Source organism: Nerophis lumbriciformis, linkage group LG32 (assembly GCF_033978685.3).
Source record: "Nerophis lumbriciformis linkage group LG32, RoL_Nlum_v2.1, whole genome shotgun sequence".
Lineage (NCBI taxonomy): Eukaryota > Metazoa > Chordata > Actinopteri > Syngnathiformes > Syngnathidae > Nerophis > Nerophis lumbriciformis.
In genome coordinates this window covers 15,413,033-15,435,106 of record NC_084579.2, presented here as the reverse complement: position 1 = coordinate 15,435,106, position 22,074 = coordinate 15,413,033, and the positions used below count along the sequence as shown (strand labels likewise).

The window sequence follows — 22,074 nt, the reverse complement described above, 5'->3', positions numbered from 1 at the left end:
TGTTTTATATGCTAGTTTATTCAAAATAGCCACCCTTTGCTCTGATTACTTTTTTGCACACTCTCGGCATTCTCTCGATGAGCTTCAAGAGGTAGTCACCTGAAATGGTTTTCACTTCAAAGGTGTACTTGAACATACTTGCCAACCTTGAGACCTCCGATTTCGGGGGGGAGGGGGGTGGGCGTGGTCGGGGTGGGACGGGGGCGTGGTTGGGGCGTGGCTAAAAGGGGAGGAGTATATTTACAGCTAGAATTCACCAAGTCAAGTATTTCATATATATATATATATATATATATATATATATATATATATATATATATATATATATGTATATATATATATATATATTTATTTTATTATTCATATATATATATATATATATTTTTTTTTATTATATATATATATATATATATATAAATATATATATATATATATATATATATATATATATATATATATATATATATATATATATATATATATATATATATATATATATATATAAAATAAATACTTGAATATCAGTATCCATTTATTTACACATATACACACACACATAACACTCATCTACTCATTGTTGAGTTAAGGGTTGAATTGTCCATCCTTGTTCTATTCTCTGTCACTATTTTTCGAACCATGCTGAACACCCTCTCTGATGATGCATTGCTGTGTGGCACGCACAAAAGTGCTTTCATCAAATGCACTAGATGGCTGTATTGTCCTGTTTAAGAGTGTCACAACATTACTGTTTACGGCAGACGAACTGCTTTACGGTATACAAAAAAGTGACTGCTGTTGTTGTGTGTTGTTGCCACGCTGGGAGGACGTTAATGAAACTGCCTAAAAATAAACCCACATAAGAAACCAAGAACTCGCCCTCCATCATTCTATAGTTATAACGTGATTGGGCAGGTACGCTTTTTTATATTGTGGAGGACCTGAGTCCGCCTGAATTTCGGGAGATTTTCGGGGGAAAATTTGTCCCGGGAGGTTTTCAGGAGAGGCGCTGAATTTCGGGAGTCTCCCGGAAAATCCGGGAGGGTTGGCAAGTATGTGCTTGAAGCACAACTCTAACACGGCCCCAAGTTGGTTGGTCATATGTAAGACAAACTGTCTTTCTAAAATGTTTACCCACATAAAAAAATAAAAAGCATATATATATATATATATATATATATATATATATATATGGTCTGCGGGCCTGCTTCGGAGCTGGGTGTGTAAGGACCGGCCTCAAAGTCAGCGGCAGGTGAGTAGATTGCCCAGCTGGGGCTTGTTATATAATCACCTGTCGCCCTTATTAGCAGCAGCCGTATATATATATATATATATATATATATATATATATATATATATATATATATATATATATGCTTTTTTTTTTTTTTTTTTAATTTCATGTGTCTTGTGCCGTCTGCTGCTAATAAGGGTGACATATATATATATATATATATATATATATATATATATATATATATATGCTTTTTATTTATTTATTTTTTTTCATGTGTCTTGTGCCGGCTGCTGCTAATAAGGGTGACATATATATATATATATATATATATATATATATATATATATATATATATATATATATATATATATATATATACATATATATATATATATATCTTCAAAACCAGAATATAAAACAACCCATCCTTTTTAGAAAAATATTTCAAAGGATAAATGTTTAGTTATATATTCAAAATCAGATGTAGTCTTTGAACCTCAGAGCTTCAGCAGTAATTGATTTACCACAGCTGTGTTGTCAGGGGGTCTGTTTTCCATAATGACCCATATACAAGACCTTTGCAATGTATAACTTATTTTTTAAAGACCTGCTCATGGACAAATGGCACATCCACACCTCTAATGGTGCACACATTGGGGCCAACCAACCCTGTGTAAAAAGCAACCTGCCCTTATTAGACTGTTGCCGAGGGAATTAATGACACCTTGTAGTGTTGATTGGAGATGTTCCAATCAAGGTTTTATGCTGCTGATTCTGACACCAATCAGCCATGAGTGAGATTGGCAGATACCGATACTTATACCGATCACATGTATTAACTGCAATTTATTTTTGTCTATTTATCTATAGCAGTGTTTTTCCGTGAGATATTGTCTGGTGTGCCGTGGGAGATTATGTAATTTCACCTAATTGGGTTAAAATATATATTTTTTGCAAACCAGTAATTATAATCCGCAAATGTGCCCTTGTTGAGTGTCTGTGCTGTCTAGAGCTCGGCATATCAATAGGTGGCAGCAGGTAGCTAATTGCTTTGTAGATGTCGGGAACATGTTTTGTCGTGATCACAATATGCGGGAGGCAGCGTGCAGGTAAAAAGGTATCTAACGCTTAAACCAAAAAATAAACAAAAGGCGAGTGCCGCTAAGAAAAGGCATTGAAGCTCAAGGATGGCTATGCAAAACGAAGCTAAAACTGAACTGGCTGGAAAGTAAACAAAAACAGAATGCTGGACGACAGCAAAGACTTACAGCGTGTGGCGCAGCAGACGGCATCCACAAAGTACATCTGTGCATGACATGACAATCAACAACAAAATAGGAGCGCAAGACAAGAACACTACACACAGGAAAACACCAAAAATGTGACAAGTTGTGACAGTACACCGACTTTGAGAGAAGAGCTATAGTGATGCATGCTTGGTTATGGTTTGATTTCATATCCAACAATTGTGAGAACTACTTTTTATTGTCAATATCGGCTGCTGAGTTTCATTTTTTAATGTTTTCTGCTGGTGGTGTGCCTCGGGATTTTTTCAATGAAAGAAATGTGCCTTGTCTCAGAAAAGGTTGAAAAACAGTGATCTATAGTGAGTACAAGAGGGCTCAAAAGGCCATGGGTAGCCATAATTGTTGGACAAAGGCTTTGTTTACATTGTGAAAGCGAGCAGCAAGCTGGAATAAAATGGATAGTATGAAATTAAAAAACAAGGGACCGTACCGAGACTATTCCACCTGGAAAAAATAATAATAAACAATGGTGGAATTGACTCATACGAGCTATGGAGCACACCCGATGGACGAGAGATTTGATTCAATTAAAAAGTGCCACCAAACTTCTTTATATTTTGTCTACGGTTTCAGTTTTAATACCGGTGTAAAATGTCAGAACGCAACATTGCCTTCCGTTCAAATCGCGCATGATATACGGCTTTGATCTCTTATGTGTGCGAGATGCATGAGGTGCCCCGGTCTCGTTTCATTGGCAGGTTTTCCCGAAAAAACAAGCTCATCGTTACTTTTAAATCCACCCAGAAGAACCGCTAGAAGAACCGCTATACAAAATGACAAGCAATTCCAAGGAGTCGATACACTGGGAACCGGTTCCATCCATCCATCTTCTTCCGCTTATCCGAGGTCGGGTCGCGGGGGCAGCAGCCTAAGCAGGGAAGCCCAGACTTTCCTCTCCCCAGGTACTTCGTCCAGCTCTTCCTGTGGGACCCCGAGGCGTTCCCAGGCCAGCCGGGAGACATAGTCTTCCCAACGTGTCCTAAACACCTCCCTAGGGAGGCGTTCGGGTGGCATCCTGACCAGATGACCGAACCACCTCATCTGGCTCCTCTCGATGTGGAGGAGCAGCGGCTTTACTTTGAGCTCCCCCCGGATGGCAGAGCTTCTCACCCTATCTCTAAAGGAGAGCCCCGCTACCCGGCGGAGGAAACTCATTTCGGCCGCTTGTACCCGTGATCTTGTCCTTTCGGTCATAACCCAAAGCTCATGACCATAGGTGAGGATGGGAACGTAGATCGACCGGTAAATTGAGAGCTTTGCCTTCCGGCTCAGCTCCTTCTTCACCACAACGGATCGATACAGCGTCCGCATTACTGAAGATGCCGCACCGATCCGCCTGTCGACCTCACAATCCACTCTTCCCTCACTCGTGAACAAGACTCCGAGGTACTTGAACTCCTTCACTTGGGGCAAGATCTCCTCCCCAACCCGGAGATGGCACTCCACCCTTTTCCGGGCGAGAACCATGGACTCGGACTTGGAGGTGCTGATTCTCATCCCAGTCGCTTCACACTCGGCTGCGAACCGATCCAGTGAGAGCTGAAGATCCTGGCCAGATGAAGCCATCAGGACCACATCATCTGCAAAAAGCAGAGACCTAATCCTGCAGCCACCAAACCAGATCCCCTCAACACCTTGACTGCGCCTAGAAATTATGTCCATAAAAGTTATGAACAGAACCGGTTCTGAACAAGAAATCGTATTTAGCCTCGTCCTCCACTGATAATTTTACTTGATAATGATACGTACCGTATTTTCCGGACTATAAGGCGCACTTAAAATATTTTTTTTTCTCCAAACTCGACAGGTGCCTTATAACCCGGTGGGCCTAATGTACGGAATAATGCTGGTTTTGCTTGCAGAACTCGGGGTATTTGGTACATGGTGCAATGATAAGTGTGACCAGTAGATGGCAGTCACACATAAGAGATATGTGTGGAATGCAATATGACTCAAGTAAACAACACCAACATTTTTTATGTTGCATTGAAAATATAGAACATTACACACAGCGCTCAAAAATAACATGTTTTAGTACGACTTTGGTAAGCTATGAAGCCGCACTGCTTGACGGATTGTACTGTGCTTCAACATACGAGTATTATTATGGTGTGTGTATAATGTAAGACATATTATCTGGCGTTTTGTTTCACAATATTATGCAAAATAAACTTTTCTTGCCTTCTAGTACCTGCTGATCTGTATTTGGGATCTGCGTAAGTCCTGAAAAACTGTCCGTGTCGACTCTGTCGCCGTAGTTGATAAGCTTCTTCTTTTTCTCTATCTTCTTATTATGGGACATTCATCCTCCGCTGTTGCCATTTCTAACATAAAGTAGTGTAAAGTTCTGACTTATATCTGTCAGTAAACCTGCCTTGACTCACATATGAGTTTGAAGTGCCATCCTATTCCTAACCCATAGGGTTCAATATGATGTCGGTCCACCTTTTGCAGCTATTGCAGCTTCAACTCTTCTGGGAAGGCTGTCCACAAGGTTGCGGAGTGTGTTTTTAAAGGAATTTTCCACCATTCTTCCAAAAGCGCATTGGTGAGATCACACACTGATGTCAGTCGAGAAGGCCTGGCTCTCAGTCTCCGTTCTAATTCATCCCAAAAGGTGTTCTATCGGGTTCAGGTCAGGACTCTGTGCAGGCCAGTCAAGTTCATCCGCACTTGACTTTGTCATCCATGTCTTTATGGACCTTGCTTTGTGCACTGGTGCACAGTCATGTTGGAAGAGGAAGGGGCCCGCTCCAAACTGTTCACACAAAGTTGGGAACATGGAATTGTCCAAAATGTTTTGGTATCCTGGAGCATTCAAAGCTCCTTTCACTGGAACTAACTCCTGAAAAACAACCCCACACCATAATTCCTCCTCCACCAAATTTCACACTCGGCACAATGCAGTCCGAAATGTACCGTTCTCCTGGCAACCTCCAAACCCAGACCCGTCCATCAGATGGAAAAGCGTGATTCATCACTCCAGAGAACACGTCTCCACTGCTCTAGAGTCCAGTCCACGCTTTGCTCGGCCATGGAAACCCATTCCATGAAGCTCTCTGCGTACTGTGCGTGGGCTAATTGGAAGGTCACATGGAGTTTGGAGCGCTGTAGCAACTGACTGTGCAGAAAGTCTTTGCACTATGCGCTTCAGCATCCGCTGACCGCTCTCTGTCATTTTACGTGGCCTACCACTTGGTGGCCGAGTTGCTGTTGTTCCCAAACTCTTCCATTTTCTTCTAATAAAGCCGACAGTTGACTTTGGAATATTTAGGAGCGAGAAAATTTCCCGACTGGATTTGTTGCACAGGTGGAAATCACTGGGAGTGGCCCATTCTTTCACACATGTTTGTAGAAACAGTCTCCATGCCTAAGTGCTTGATTGTATACACCGGGCCAAGAGATGAGGACACCTGATTCTGATCATTTGGATGGGTGGCCAAATACTTTTGGCAATATAGTGTATGTTGCATAGACCCAGACTAAATTCCTGATCAGGTTTTAAGGTACTCTGAAGTCTGATAGTGTATTGAAGATTAAAAGAAAACGGTTATTAGTCTACCAACTTGGTTCCTGGCTATAAATCAACTGATATCGGCCCCAGCTTCCAGGTGCCCCTGACTAGACTACCCAGTATAGAAGCAGGGTGGATGGTTTGATGTTGACAGCATCGATTTGGTATTACGAGCAAACCACTTGACAGTGCGTGTTCAGTCTCTTACTTTCCGACATCTCGCTGCTAATCAGCATGCCGCCGCCACGGACGTCTCCGCCCTCTGACCTGCACAGCACTGGCATCCTGTGGCGACGAGCGCACGCTTCAAAAAACACTGTTGTTATCCCAAGAGGACGCCAAGGGCACGTCCCTCCTTCCCTTACTTCCCCTCGGAGACATTGGATTTTTTTCTACCGAAAAGGCTTACAGACCACGCCTCTCTCCATGGCAAAGTGGTCGTCATTCTGCCACACAGACTACCCATCGGCTTGAAGTCCCGCTTTTAGTCTATAATCGCTTCTTTTCTGTCCCCTCAACTCCCACTCTCAGACAAAAATGACCCCTCTTATCCCACTAAATGTTATTTTTCTTGTGCATCATAATATTGTCCTCATTTTGTAAACACCTTTTTAAAGGTCCCCCTAATCTAACAGAAGATGCTGCCTTTTTTATATGAAGCCCAGGAATATTAAACTAGATTCATGAAGAAAGAGGGACCTCTAGTGGTCGTTTAGGTTGGTGCACCTCTCCCATAAAACGACAAACCATAGATAAAGTGCTCATTTAAAAAAATAAAATAAAATTAACATAAACACTCTAAAAATGTAAATAAAATATACTGTACATACCTATAAAAGTGATTAGTACATGCATTAATCATGTATTAAGAATAAATATACAAAGGAAAAATAGTGAAAATAAGTCACTTTAAAAATTAAATATATCTTCAAAGATGAAAATATAAGTCCAATTTTTATCATAATTAAATAGACTATACATAATTAAAAATATAATAATTTTTGACATTGGAAGCCTAGATACCGTAATTGTTTTAATTCAATATGTCGATGTTTGGCGTAACACGGGGGCTCTTTAGCGCCGCCCGAGTGGCTCCCTGGAGCTTTTTCAAAAATGTATGAAAATGGAAAAAGATGAAGAAAAATAAATATTTTTTTGTTTCAATATGGTTTCTGTAGGAGGACAAACATGACATAAACCTTCCTAATTGTTAGAAATCCCACTGTTTATGTTAAAGATCAGTAGGTCGTGAGTTCAAACCCCGGCCGAGTCATACCAAAGACTATAAAAATGGGACGCATTACTTCCCTGCTTGGCACTCAGCATCAAGGGTTGGAATTGGGGGTTAAATCACCAAAAATTATTCCCGGGCGCGGCCACCTCCCAGGGGGTGATCAAGGGTGATGGGTCAAATGCAGAGAATAATTTCGCCACACCTTGTGTGTGTGACAATCATTTGTACTTTAACTTTAACTTTAACTTAACATGTTTCACTGATGAGTGTATTTGGCTCGCGCCATTTTGTCCTAATTTTGGAAGTCCTTGAACGCACCGTAGTGTGTTTACATGTACAACTTTCCTTGATGCTGCCGCAGAAAGACGTGTTCTATGCCACTCCTCCTTTGTCTCTAGTTTTGTCTATCAAATGTTTTATGCTGTGCGCGAATCCACAAAGGTGAGCTTTGTTGATGTTGTTGACTTATGTGGAGTGCTAATCAGACATATTTGGTCAGTGCATGACTGTAAGCTAGTCGATGCTAATAAACTGTTTATGCTAGCTGTATGTACATATTGCATCATTATGCCTCGTATTTTAGGTATATTTGAGGTCATTTTATTTGTAGTTTCCGTTTTCTTCAACTTGAACACACATCTTTACCTTTGATCATTCTAAGCCAGTAATTTCCAGGAGTTGTCACACCCTCTGAGAAACCTCCGTTTTAGTAATGTTTTACAATGTTGTAAAAATGTGTAGAATAAATTTTACATTTCAACATTTCTGTCAACGAAGATTTGCGTCAGCCTGCGACACATAGACATTTAGATAGTAGGCTAATATAGCTAATATAGACACTTACATCATGTGTTGCCTTCATTATAACACTTATATAAGGCTTTATATTTTTTGCGGCTCCAGAGATCTTACTGTATATTAATAATATACTTAGATAAAAGATATACAGTCGTGGTCAAAAGTTTACATACACTTGTAAAGAACATAATGTCATGGCTGTCTTGAGTTTCCAATCATTTCTACAACTCTTATTTTTTTGTGATAGAGTGATTGGAGCACATACTTGTTGGTCACAAAAAAACATTCATGAAGTTTGGTTCTTTTATGAATTTATTATGGGTCTACTAAAAATGTGAGCAAATCTGCTGGGTCAAAAGTATACATACAGCAACGTTAATATTTGGTTACATGTCCCTTGGCAAGTTTCATTGCAATAAGGCGCTTTTGGTAGCCATCCACAAGCTTCTGGTTGAATTTTTGACCACTCCTCTTGACAAAATTGGTGTAGTTCAGCTAAATTTGTTGGTTTTCTGACACAGACTTGTTTCTTCAGCATTGTCCACACGTTTAAGTCAGGACTTTGGGAAGGCCATTCTAAAACCTTCATTCTAGCCTGATTTAGCCATTCATTTACCACTTTTGACGTGTGTTTGGGGTCATTGTCCTGTTGGAACACCCAACTGCGCCCAAGACCCAACCTCTGGGCTGATGATTTTAGGTTGTCCTGAAGAATTTGGAGGCAATCCTCCTCTTTCATTGTCCCATTTACTCTCTGTAAAGCACCAGTTCCATTGGCAGCAAAACAAGCCCAGAGCATAATTCTACCACCACCACCATGCTTGACGGTAGGTTTGGTGCTCCTGGGATTAAAGGCCTCATCGGTTCTCCTTGCCAGAACTTGCGGATGGCTATAAGCGCCTTATTGCAGTGAAACTTGCCAAGGGACATGTAACCAAATATTAACATTGCTGTATGTATACTTTTGACCCAGCAGATTTGCTCACATTTTCAGTAGACCCATAATAAATTCATAAAAGAACCAAACTTCATGAATGTTTTTTTGTATGTGCTCCAATCACACTATCACAAAAAAACAAGAGTTGTAGAAATGATTGGAAACTCAAGACAGCCATGACATTATGTTCTTTACAAGTGTGTGTAAACTTTTGACCACGACTGTAGCAAATTGATGATGGATAATAGTATTATAATGAATGCTACTACTAAATACTATACTAATAATACATGTTATATGTCCTATTATTTGTAGACCACTTATGAAAACATTTTAACGCACAATGTGTTTCTAATTATTTTAAAGACAATAATCATCACATGCTTTTGTTTAATTGCATTGTGGTCACTAGATATTTTCATAGTATTTTATTTATGCATTTTTCCTTGCTTGGGAGAAATTGAATGGTGCTATTGCTACATACACTCCATTTTAAACAATACAGTAGTAATCATAATTAAAGCTGCAAGCAGCGATGGACAGGACCGACTTTGACGGCACATAAAATCAAAACCGGAGCAGTAATTAAAACTCTTTGGTCAACTTTTAATCAGAAGGATTCAATCTCTCTCCTGTGCTAGTTTGAAGCCGACACGACAAACGCGCTCAGAGGAGATAGTGTTTGAAAAGAGGTGACCGGTTTGTACAACACTTTTGTTTTGAAGGGGGAATTGCAAACTTCCTGTTGATTTTTGCTGGGGGTTGTCAATCTGTCTGTCTAAGTGAGACCTACATAGAGGTTTTTGTTTCATGTCTCTAAGACATTCCTACTGGAAGTTACAGGCAGTTTTGTCTGAGTTTTCTTCCTAGGAGCAGTTGTGTCTGTGTTTATTTCCTAGGGGGCGCTAGAGCGCAATTTTGAGTTTTGGGGTTGGTTTTTTTTTGTTTTTTATAAGATCGCAATTTCTGCCAGTCCTGATGTGTGTGTCCAGTTTGGTGAGTTTTGAAACATGTTAAGGGGGTCAAATTACAGCTCAAAGAGGCAAAAGTGACTGTTTTTACTAACTTTTTGTTTTGAAGGGGGAATTGCCGACTTCCTGTTGATTTTTGCTGAAGGATGTCAATGGATGAAATCTAGGTCTAAAGTTACAAGCAGTTTTGTCTTTGTTTTTGTCCTAGGGGGCGCTAGAACGCAATTTTGAGTTTTGGGGTTTGGTTTTTTGATTAGATGGCAATTTTCGCCAGTCCTGATGTGTGTGTCAAATATGGTGAGTTTTGAAGCATGTTAAGGGGGTCAAATTACAGCTGAAAGAGGCGGCGGAATATTAATAATAAAACCTTACAAATACAATAGGGTCCTCTGTCCCAAAGGGACATTGCGGTCCCTAAATACAGTATAATAAACATTCAACAACAACAAAAAATACCACTTGGCATCGATAAATATTCTGTTTGTGTCGCTCATTAGCAGATGAGACAGAAGAGACACCCGTTCGCACAATGACTTCATTGTGCCGCCTTGTGCCAAGGATTTGCATGTGTATGGAGTACTTAGTTACTTCGGGAATTAGAAGGTCTTTGTCACCATGAAGGTCCACAGTGGCAGCGTCCACGTGGCTGCCGGACGGCTTACAATTGCAATAACACCATGAGATCCAGGCATTGTGGCAAAGACCTGTTGACGCTGAATTGTATTAGGAGGATGTGGAGTGTGATCCCACTCGGGACTACGCGGTGTAAACACCAACTATTGTTCCACTGCATCAAGAGAAGAGTTGCGAAGGCTGCTTGCAACATGCATAACAATGCCATGTAAGACAATTAGTCTCGTCAGGCATGGATTTGTCGACGTATTCGTTTCATCTGGAGACAGAAGATGTTTAAAGAGGATGTGATGTATAAACTTAAAATCAGAAGTATTTATTGTCTATTTGTCTGAGCGCTATCTGTCCCTAGTAGCGTTCGATACGGCGACTTACACAGGGCTGTTCTGGAGGTGCCCTTCCCCGCCGCGCTCTTACAAGATATATCACAATGTATGAATATGTAGGGGTGTAACCTGATCTACGACTTGACTCCCTCGAATGGCCTTGACGCTGTGTTATCAGGAACAGGCTGCTCTGAAAAACACCCCCCGAGGACACCTCAACGATGGACGCTTTTGACCTCCCTTTTTCTCAACAAGCACCTGGTGTCGAACTTTCAGATCGGCCCCAGTCCACAAAAACACTTCAACATCACACCCAAGTTGATTGGGCATACACGCACGCACCCGCCCCTTCCCCAACCACCGCCTTCACCACCGCTTGTTTGCTCCAACTCCCCCTCCCTCTGTTGCGAGTTTGTTGTGACTAAATGTAACGTGTTTATGTTTGCATTGCAAATGAGTTTTTTTTTCCCTTGGACTCAGTCTGGACCCCCTCTTGCGGATCCAGCCTTTGACTGATATTTTTTTACTCTCCCCCCTTTCCCAATATCACCTTTTTCTCACCTTTTTTTAAGGAGCGCCGTAAAAATGGCTGCGCCGTCGGCGGTCTTGTCTTGTCTCCCTGTAACGTATGTCTGCTCTTAGTGGGACTGTGCCGAAAATATACTTTTCAGTTCTTATGTGTCTTGTGCATCTTAAGAATTGACAATAAATCATCGTCTTCTTCTTCTAACGGTACACAAAAATTTTGTTCGGTACGTACCTCGGTTTAGAGGTCACGGTTCGGTTCATTTTCGGTACAGTAAGAAAACAACAAAATATGCATTTTTTGGTTATTTATTTACCAAATTTGTAAACAATGGCTTTATCCTTTTAACATTGGAAACATTATAATAATTCTGCCCACGTTAATCAACATTAAACTGCCTCAAGTTGTTTCTCAGATTAAATAAAATGACAAAACTTTTCTTCTACATATAAAAAGTGCAACATTAAACAGTTTCAAGTCAACTCATCACGCTTAATTTATTACAGCATTTGGGAAGCGTGTAGTTGATTTATTATGTAAATATTTTTTTATCAACATGTGATAGCAGGGACCCTGCCATTCAAAACTGGGCTGCGACATTACTAATGATTAATGTAACTATAGCTGAACAAAATAGTACAATAGCAATAGGAGAGACTATTCATCCTTGAACACCATGGAGTTCATGTAGGCTTAATGATGCAGTTACATTATTATATCAACTATCAGAGACAGAAACTTTTCATTTAACATAATGTCCTGCTTCAACACAGCTCAATCAACACAGAAAAATGTAAAGTGAAATAACAGACAGACAGGGCTTTGCTGTCCATAACACACACACCGCAAAATGAGCTAACGTTACGCTAAAAGCAAATTAGCCTTCACCTCAAGCCAGGACTGCGAGCGAGCTGAGCTGCCTTTTATATTTCTAGAAGGTCAACGGGCTCATAGTGATGTTACTAGTAGTTGACTGGACTGGGAGGTGTTTATTATAATTTGGGGAGAGTCCGCTGCCTGATGCTTACCTGCTAAACGCTAAGCACTGACTACATGCACTCTGAATATGCACTGCTGATTGGCTGTTACCGCTCTGAATATGCACTGCTGATTGGCTGTTACCGCTCTGTTTGTAACCAATCAGATGGTTGTGTGGGTGGGACAATGCTGGGTGCTGTGTAGAGTACTGACAGAAACAGAGGCAGAAGGAAGCGGAGGCGGCTACTTAATATGTTCGTGTGGAAACTCGTTCGGTACACCTCCGAACCGAACCGAACCGAACCGAAACCCCCGTACCGAAACGGTTCAATACAGATACACGTACCGTTACACCCCTATGAATATGCAATGAGGTGCCTGCTTCCAGGGGTGGAATCTTACTCTGCCTTCTCTTTCCTGGAATCCGACTTCATATCTGGTGTTGTCCTTCAGACCTCGGCGAAGAAGCCACATCAACAGTAGCAAGAATGTGGACGATTAAGAGTGAATGCGCGTGTGCTTGAACTTGGATCCAGTTTCAACTGGAACTTTGAGGATATGATTAGTTGCACGGCCTATTCTAAGCATATCTATACTAAACATTTCTTAATCACTTCATCCTTCATTATCTTAATTATATCCCAACATAATACATCCCAACGGATTTAAAGAATGTATCCCATCTGCTTTAACTTCTCTCGACTATTATTCATTATGATAACGCTTCAGACAGAAGGTTTGCCATTTATGGGCCCTCCCATGGCCGCGAGGAAGCTCGGTTTGTTGGGGGTTTAATGAGCACACGCGGGTCCTGAATGATATATGAGTAAATAAAAACACAAGGAGAGACAATCCACGTATATGTTTTTGCTGCACATGTACCTTACACGACCTTGTGTGAGTGACGGGAAGAAAAGCTCGCTTCGGGGATAAGTCGCTTGCTCAACTGTATATTTTTCAGACTCTTTTTCAGGGAATACATTTAATTAGACGGTACAATGAACCAATCAAAACCAATATATATTAAGTACGTAATTACTCCAAACGTATAGCACGAATCGGAACCGGGTACAATAAATTGTCGAAATTTTATGATTTTTTTTTTTTTTTTGTCAATTTACAAAAACAAAATGGTAAATTCAGACAATGACAATAATAATTATGGATAAATAAAAAATGCCAATTGAACAATGAAAACCAATGTCTTATTAATGACCTAAAACTACTACTACTACAAATTACCTAAATCGGACTGGACACTGGCCGGGAGTTAGTGGGCGGCCGAGGGTGGAGTCGGCTCTCTTGGTTGCTTTGTTGGGTCTGCTCCTTATGGATAAATAATAAAATACCAATTGAACAATGAAAACCAATGTCTTATTAATTACCTAAAACTACTACTACTACTACTACAAATTACCTAAATCGGACTGGACACTGGCCGGGAGTTAGAAGGCGGCCAAGGGTGGAGTCGGCTCTCTTGGTTGCTTTGTTGGGTCTGCTCCTTATGGATAAATAAAAAATACCAATTGAACAATGAAAACCAATGTCTTATTAATTACCTAAAACTACTACTAATACTACTACAACTAATTACCTAAATCGGACTGGACACTGGCCGGGAGTTAGTGGGCGGCCGAGGGTGGAGTCGGCTCTCTTGGTTGCTTTGTTGGGTCTGCTCCTTATGGATAAATAATAAAATACCAATTGAACAATGAAAACCAATGTCTTATTAATTACCTAAAACTACTACTACTACTACTACAAATTACCTAAATCGGACTGGACACTGGCCGGGAGTTAGAAGGCGGCCAAGGGTGGAGTCGGCTCTCTTGGTTGCTTTGTTGGGTCTGCTACTTACGGATAAATAAAAAATACCAATTGAACAATGAAAACCAATGTCTTATTAATTACCTAAAACTACTACTAATACTACTACAAATTACCTAAATCGGACTGGACACTGGCTGAGAGTTAGTGTGCGGCCGAGGGTGGAGTCGGCTCTCTTGGTTGCTTTGTTGGGTCTGCTCCTTATGGATAAATAAAAAAATACCAATTGAACAATGAAAACCAATGTCTTATTAATTACCTAAAACTACTACTACTACTACTACTACTACTACTATTACAAATTACCTAAATCGGACTGGACACTGGCCGAGAGTTAGTGGGCGGCCGAGGGATGAGTCGGCTCTCTTGGTTGCTTTGTTGGGTCTGCTCCTTATGGATAAATAAAAAATAGTAATTGAACAATGAAAACCAATGTGTTATTAATTACCTAAAACTACTACTACTACTACTACAAATTACCTAAATCGGACTGGACACTAGCCGAGAGTTAGTGGGCGGCCGAGGGTGGAGTCGGTTCTCTTGGTTGCTTTGTTGGGTCTGCTCCTTATGGATAAATAAAAAATACCAATTGAACAATGAAAACCAATGTCTTATTAATTACCTAAAACTACTACTACTACAAATTACCTAAATCGGACTGGACACTGGCCGGGAGTTAGTGGGCGGCCGAGGGTGGAGTCGGCTCTCTTGGTTGCTTTGTTGGGTCTGCTCCTTATGGATAAATGAAAAAATACCAATTGAACAATGAAAACCAATGTCTTATTAATTACCTAAAACTACTACTACTACAAATTACCTAAATCGGACTGGACACTGGCCGGGAGTTAGTGGGCGGCCGAGGGTGGAGACGGCTCTCTTGGTTGCTTTGTTGGGTCTGCTCCTTATGGATAAATAAAAAATACCAATTGAACAATGAAAACCAATGTCTTATTAATTACCTAAAACTACTACTACTACTATTACTACAAATTACCTAAATCAGACTGGATACTGGCCGGGAGTTAGTGGGCGGTTGAGGGTAGAGTCGGCTCTCTTGGTTGCTTTGTTGGGTTTGCTCCTGTCTTTGGCCATGCTTCCCACAATGATGGCGTGGAACACCGCAGAGGCCACCACAGTGTATAGGCTTTTGTTTTGTTGTTGTTTTACTTTTGTGGCTGTGTGTATAAGTGGCTGGTTGCATCAGCTCTGCTCTTTTAATGTCTTTAATGTCCTTTGATGTTTCCCTCTTACACACGTTTATATGTGCTATGGCTATGAGGTTTTTTTTCTTGACCTTAGTCTGGACCCCCTCTCCAGGGGCCCAGGCTTAGACTGAATATGTTTTGTTTTCTCAACAATATCAGCTTCATATGAGACTTGTGTTAAAAAATTGAAAAAAATCACAAAAACAAATAAAAATCGACTAATTAAAGTTAAATAGCAAATGGATGAAAATATATCCATCCATCTTCTTCCGCTTATCCGAGATCGGGGAGCAGGGGCAGAAGCCTAAGTAAAGAAGCCCAGACTCCCCTCTCCCCAGCCACTCAGTCCAGCTCCCCCAGGGGGATTCTGAGGCATTCCCAGACATAGTCTCCCTAACGTGTCCTGGGTTTTCAACTCTGCCTCCTACCGGTCGGACGTGCCCTAAACACCTCCCGAGGGAGGCATCCGGACGGGCATCCAGACCAGATGCTCTAAATTACCCCATCTGGCTCCTCTCCATGTGGTGGAGTAGCGGCTTTACGTTGAGCTCCTCCTGAATGACAGAACTTCTCAATCCATGAATGAAAATAACTACCGTATTTAAGACGCACTCACCAAACTGTAGAAGAAATAAATATTTTTACAAAAGGTAGTGGCACTGCAGATGTATACCGGTATGAAATATATTTTTAAATGTTTATTTGCATACCTATTTTGTTTCCAAACACTGCTTTTAATGTGGCAGTAAAACGGCTGAGTCAAACAAAACAGAAGTCATCGTCATGGACCCACTAGCTGCGGAAGCTACCTCTCCAATCAGCTAAACAGACTCAATAAGTCCACGGTGACGTTTTGGTAAATTTACTGAGGAATTTGTGTAACTGAAACAATACAAAAATAATGCCTTTGTAAGTTAATAATACTAAAACAGTGTTAGCATATTAGCTAATGCTAATGTTACCTTGATTACATTACGATAGCACATACAAATATGCATGAAAACACGTGTAAAACTTACAAATGTTGCTTGGAGCGATGAATGAAGTATCCATAGGAGTAGAAAATCTATGGGCGACTGGAGGACGGAACATAAAATATCAACTCTTCTGGGAAGGCTGTCCACAAGGTGTGTTTATAGGAATTTTCCACCATTCTTCCAAAAGCGCATTGGTGAGGTCACACACTGATGTTGGTCGAGAAGGCCTGGCTCTCAGTCTCCGTTCTAATTCATCCCAAAGGTGTTCTATCGGGTTCAGGTCAGGACTCTGTGCAGGCCAGTCAAGTTCATCCACACCAGACTCTGTCATCCATGTCTTTATGGACCTTGCTTTGTGCACTGGTGCACAGTCATGTTGGAATTGTCTAAAATGTTTTGGTATCCTGGAGCATTCAAAGTTCATTTCACTGAAACTAAGGGGCCAAGCCCAACTCCTGAAAAACAACCCCACACCATAATTCCTCCTCCACCAAATTTCACACTCGGCACAATGCAGTCTGAAATGTACCGTACTCCTGGCAACCTCCAAACCCAGACTCGTCCATCAGATTGCCAGATGGAAAAGCGTGATTCATCCCTCCAGAAAACGTGTCTCCACTGCTCTATAGTCCACTGCATCCGACGCTTTGCATTGGACTCTGTGATGTATGGCTTAGATACAGCTGCTCGGCCATGGAAACCCATTCCGTGAAGCTCTCTGCGTACTGTACGTGGGCTAATTGCCAGGGCACATGAAGTTTGGAGCTCTGTAGCAACTGACTGTGCAGAAAGTCGGCGACCTCTTTGCACTATGCGCTTCACTTGTACTTCCGGTTTAAAGCACTAAACAGAAGGACATACTGTAGACGTTCACCCCGCAGCACCTGCATTGGGCGAACTCGTCCAAAAGATGGCGCCATAGTACAACAATAACACACCTTTTCAGTTGTCTCTGCTTGTGTTTGCCATTCATTTTCTACTTCTTGTCCTTCTTGGCGTGCTGGAGCCTTTCCCAGCTGCACTCAGGCGGAAGGTGGGGTACACCCTGGACAAGTTGCACGCTTGTTTTTTTTTATGAAAACTATTTGTTGATCACAAAACAGTATGGCCACCAGCGAAGAAAAATCTATAAATTAGCCGCACCATTTTATAAGCCACAGGGTCCAAAGCGTAGAAAAAAAAGTAACGGCTTAAAGTCCAGAATTAACCGTGCATATGTTCATTAATATGTGCTGTCCCTATTTTAAATAAAGAAGTTATACATCTAAATCAATGAAAACAAACATCTTATTAATTACTTATATACTTCTAAGATGATACCCTTATGGAAAGTGAAGTGGGGGAAAAAACATACAGTAAATAGTATTCTAGTATTTCTTGTCCTTTTTTCCGAAAACCATAAAGACAATTCCAGCTTTATATGAGACTTGTGTTAAAAGAATCACAAAATAATGATTAATAAATCACCCTGGACAAGTCGCCACCTCATCGCAGGCTTGTGTTTTATGAAAACTATTTGTTGATCACAAAACATTATGGCCACCAGCGAAGAAAAATCCATAAATTAGCCACACCATTTTATAAGCCACAGGGTTCAAAGCGTAGAAAAAAAGTGACGGATTAAAGTCCAGAATTAACCGTGCATATGTTCATTAATGTGTGCTGTCCGCATTTTGTATAAAAAAGAAATACATCTAAATCAATGAAAACAAATGTCTTATTAATTACTTATATACTTCAAAAACTCAACTGTACAAAATGAAGTGTGGAAAATAACATGCAGTAAATAGTAAAACCATTTAGATATCACAAAACAATTTCTTGTCCGTTTTTCAGAAAACCAAAAAGACAATTCCAGCTTTATATGAGACTTGTGTTAAAATAATCACAAAATAATGATTCATAAATTACCCTGGACAAGTCGCCACCTCATCGCAGGCTTGTGTTTTATGAAAAATATATGTTGAATTAAAAACATTATGGCCACCAGCGAAGAAAAATCCATAAATTAGCCGCACCATTTTATAAGCCACAGGGTTCAAAGCGTAGGGAAAAAAAGGAAGCGGCTTAAAGTCCATAATTAATTGTGCATATGTTCATTAATATGTGATGTCCCTATTTTAAATAAAGAAGAGATCTAAATCAATGAAAACAAATATCGTATTAATGGAAAATTAATTGTAGAAAATGAAATGGGGGGGTGGGGGGGAGTACAGTAAATAGTAAAACAATTTAGATACCACAAATTTCTTGTCCATTTTTCCGAAAACCAAAAAGACAGTTCCAGCTTTATAGGAGACTTAACAAAATAAAGATTCATCAATAAAAAAATACAAACCAACCAATGAAAACCAATGTCTTATTTTCTTAATTCCTCAAAAGTTCCGCTGATGAAAAATCAAATGTACATCATTAGTTGGGTAAAAAAGTACAGTAAATGGTAAAAATAAAATAAAATAAAACATTTTCTTGACTATTCCCGACAAACAAAACGACAATGTCAGCTTCCACTGAGATTGTTAAAAAATAACAAAATAAATCAAATAAAATTCGAATGAAATATTTTACCAATTATTTTAATTGTATTTTTTTTTGAATGACAACATTATTACTCAAAATCTGGGCTAATATTTAAATCTATGTTCCTGGAAGTCCTTAAAGCGACATATGAACTTTTGATCCTGCACGCCGATATAGACCCGACTTCCTTTCAATCAGTGCATTAAGCCCCCGTTATCTCTTCCCAGCTCCTCTTCCTCCCCCTGCTTTGAGTCAGATGTACGTTGCCTCACAGCAGGCTGAGGAAGCAACGAGAGAGGATGAAAAATGGATACCACAAAGAGTGAATCACAGTCCCCGGAGTGTCCGCGGCACGCGTTCCTCGGCCTTGTAGAAGTGGATTATTATGGGGAATAGTTTGCTGCTGCACACCCAGCTCCCAGAATGCAGCGGGACAACTCAAGTCTTTTTTTGTCGGGGGAAATGAAAGCCCAAAGCAGTTTATCCGCGGGACAAAAGTGGAGCATATAACACACACACACACACACACACACACTATCCATTATGAGTGTTTATTTTCTGAAAGGGCCCCTCTCATATTTCATGGAGCATTGATCAAAACAGTTTTGCATGAATGTTTTAGACGGTATCCTTTTTGTCCTTAAGCATGCTTTATTTGATGTTAAAGCTGCAACCACAGTAATAAACATATTACTCCATTACTACTTATTTGCACGTACATAAAGCTGCACTCTAGAAGAGATTAGTATGCACCACAGGTTTTTATGTACTCTTTTTTTTATTTTGTTTTTTGTGCCAACCTCCTTTAGAGATAACAACTTCATTAAGGACTTCCCCCAGTTAGCTGACGGCCTCATGGTTCTTCCTCTACCGGTGGAGGAACAATGCAGAGGAGTGTTGTCTGAACCGCTGCCAAACCTGGACCTCCTCACAGGTGAGTTTTTTTTGGAGCATCTTTGAAACGTCTCAACGTGTTTCATGTTCATAACCATGTCATACCTGACACTTTGATATTGGAAAGGAACATTAGCAAACTATCTGCATACCTGTCAGTTTTTGTAAAACAAAACCAGCATCAACAAAAAAAAGGACAAGATGTATGCAGTGTAGGCTCGATTTACAAACTTGAATGGTTCTTGAACGTGGTTTGTAAATTGAAAAGTTTGTACAGTGAAGCAGAGTTCCCAATAGGAAACGATGTAAACATGAAAAATTGGTTGTAGTCTCAACAATATATATATATATATATATATATATATATATATATATATATATATATATATATATATATGTATATATATATATATATGTATATATATATATATATATATATATATATATATATATATATTTATATATACATGTATATATATATATACATGTATATATATATATACATGTATATATATATATATATATATATATACATGTATATGTATATATATATATGTATATGTATGTATGTATATATACGTATGCATATATACATGTATGTATGTATAGTATGTATATATATATATGTATATATATGTATACATATATATATATATGTATAATATATATATACATATATGTATATATACATATATATACATATACATATATACATATATATACATATATATATATATATACACACATATATATATGTATACATACATATATATATATATATACACACATATATATGTATACATATACATATCTATACACATATATATATATATATATATATATATGTATACATATATATGTATACATATATATATATATATATATATATATATATATATACATACTATACATACATACATACATGTATATATGCATATGTATATATACATATATATGTATGTATATATATGCATATATATGTATATATCTATATATATGTATATGTATATATATATGTATATGTATATATATATATATATGTATGTATATATATATATATGTATATATATATATATATATATATATATATATATATATATATATATATATATATATATATGCTGGATCTGCCGTCGAGCCCCTCCGAAGCGTCGACGAAACGTTGATGACGGCGAGTGCTCTTTTGAGGACTTGCTGATGCCAACCAACTCATGTCCAGTTGAGGTATGCGGTCAAGCTTAGTCTTGGCTCAGGGAGGAGGACGTCCCTGCCATGCAGAGTCCCGCCGGTGCCTTGATGGAAGGAGAGATGAAGAGAGCGAGGCCACAGGCTCACAGATGGTGCAGGGGCGAGTACCTGTAAAGGTGAGCCAGTTGCGATACCCTTATTGTATTTTGCATATATATATATATATATATATATATATATACGTTTCAGAGGCGATATAGTACCGAAAATGATTCATTAGTATCGCGGTACTACAGTATACTAATACCGGTATACCGTACAACCCTAACATACATATATAAACAAAAAATGTATATAATTTATATAATATACATACATATAGGAACAATACTATATATGAGGGAAATTGTTTTTTTAAAATCTAAAAACAGAAATAAAATAAAAAAAGAGTCCCGGATGAGGCATTTTTCTATAATTTTAATATACAGTGAACCGAAGTTTAAAATCATTACAATTTGAAATATACGGTTTTCTTCAGACAACACAAACTGTACTTTTACATTGTCTTTGATCGTGTGTTGTTGTTTTTTTCTGGGTTGAATTCCATCCCGCAACTCCGCCTCTGCTCCTTTATCCTTCCCATTAGCGAAATTGCTTTTAGCTTTTACTAAAATTGGATTTTTACAAAACCTTAACCACCCACTTTCAACATGCTCCCCATTATATATACACAACCTGAAACCAGTGAAGTTGGCACGTTGTGTTAATCATAAATAAAAACAGAATACAATGATTTACAAATCCTTTTCAACTTATATTTAATTGAATAGACTGCAAATACAAGATATTTAATGTTGGAACTGGTAAACTTTGTTATTCTTTGCAAATATTAGCTCATTTGGAATTTGATGCCTGCAACATGTTTCAATAAAGCTGGCACAAGTGGCAAAAAAGACTGAGAAAGTTGAGGAATGCTCATCAAATACTTATTTGGAACATCCCACA

The 22,074-nt window shown here is 39.2% G+C and overlaps 1 protein-coding gene across 4 annotated transcripts in view; it reads left to right on the top strand.

Annotated features, from left to right (window-relative positions):
* LOC133574886 (astrotactin-2) overlaps nt 1-22,074 on the top strand; it is a 752,799-nt gene that overhangs the window by 523,472 nt on the left and 207,253 nt on the right. For all 4 annotated transcript variants that reach the window (XM_061927222.1, XM_061927221.1, XM_061927224.1 and 1 more), the window contains one exon: nt 19,797-19,921. In XM_061927222.1, coding sequence (XP_061783206.1) covers nt 19,797-19,921 — 125 coding nt within the window. The remainder of the gene's footprint in view (nt 1-19,796; nt 19,922-22,074) is intronic.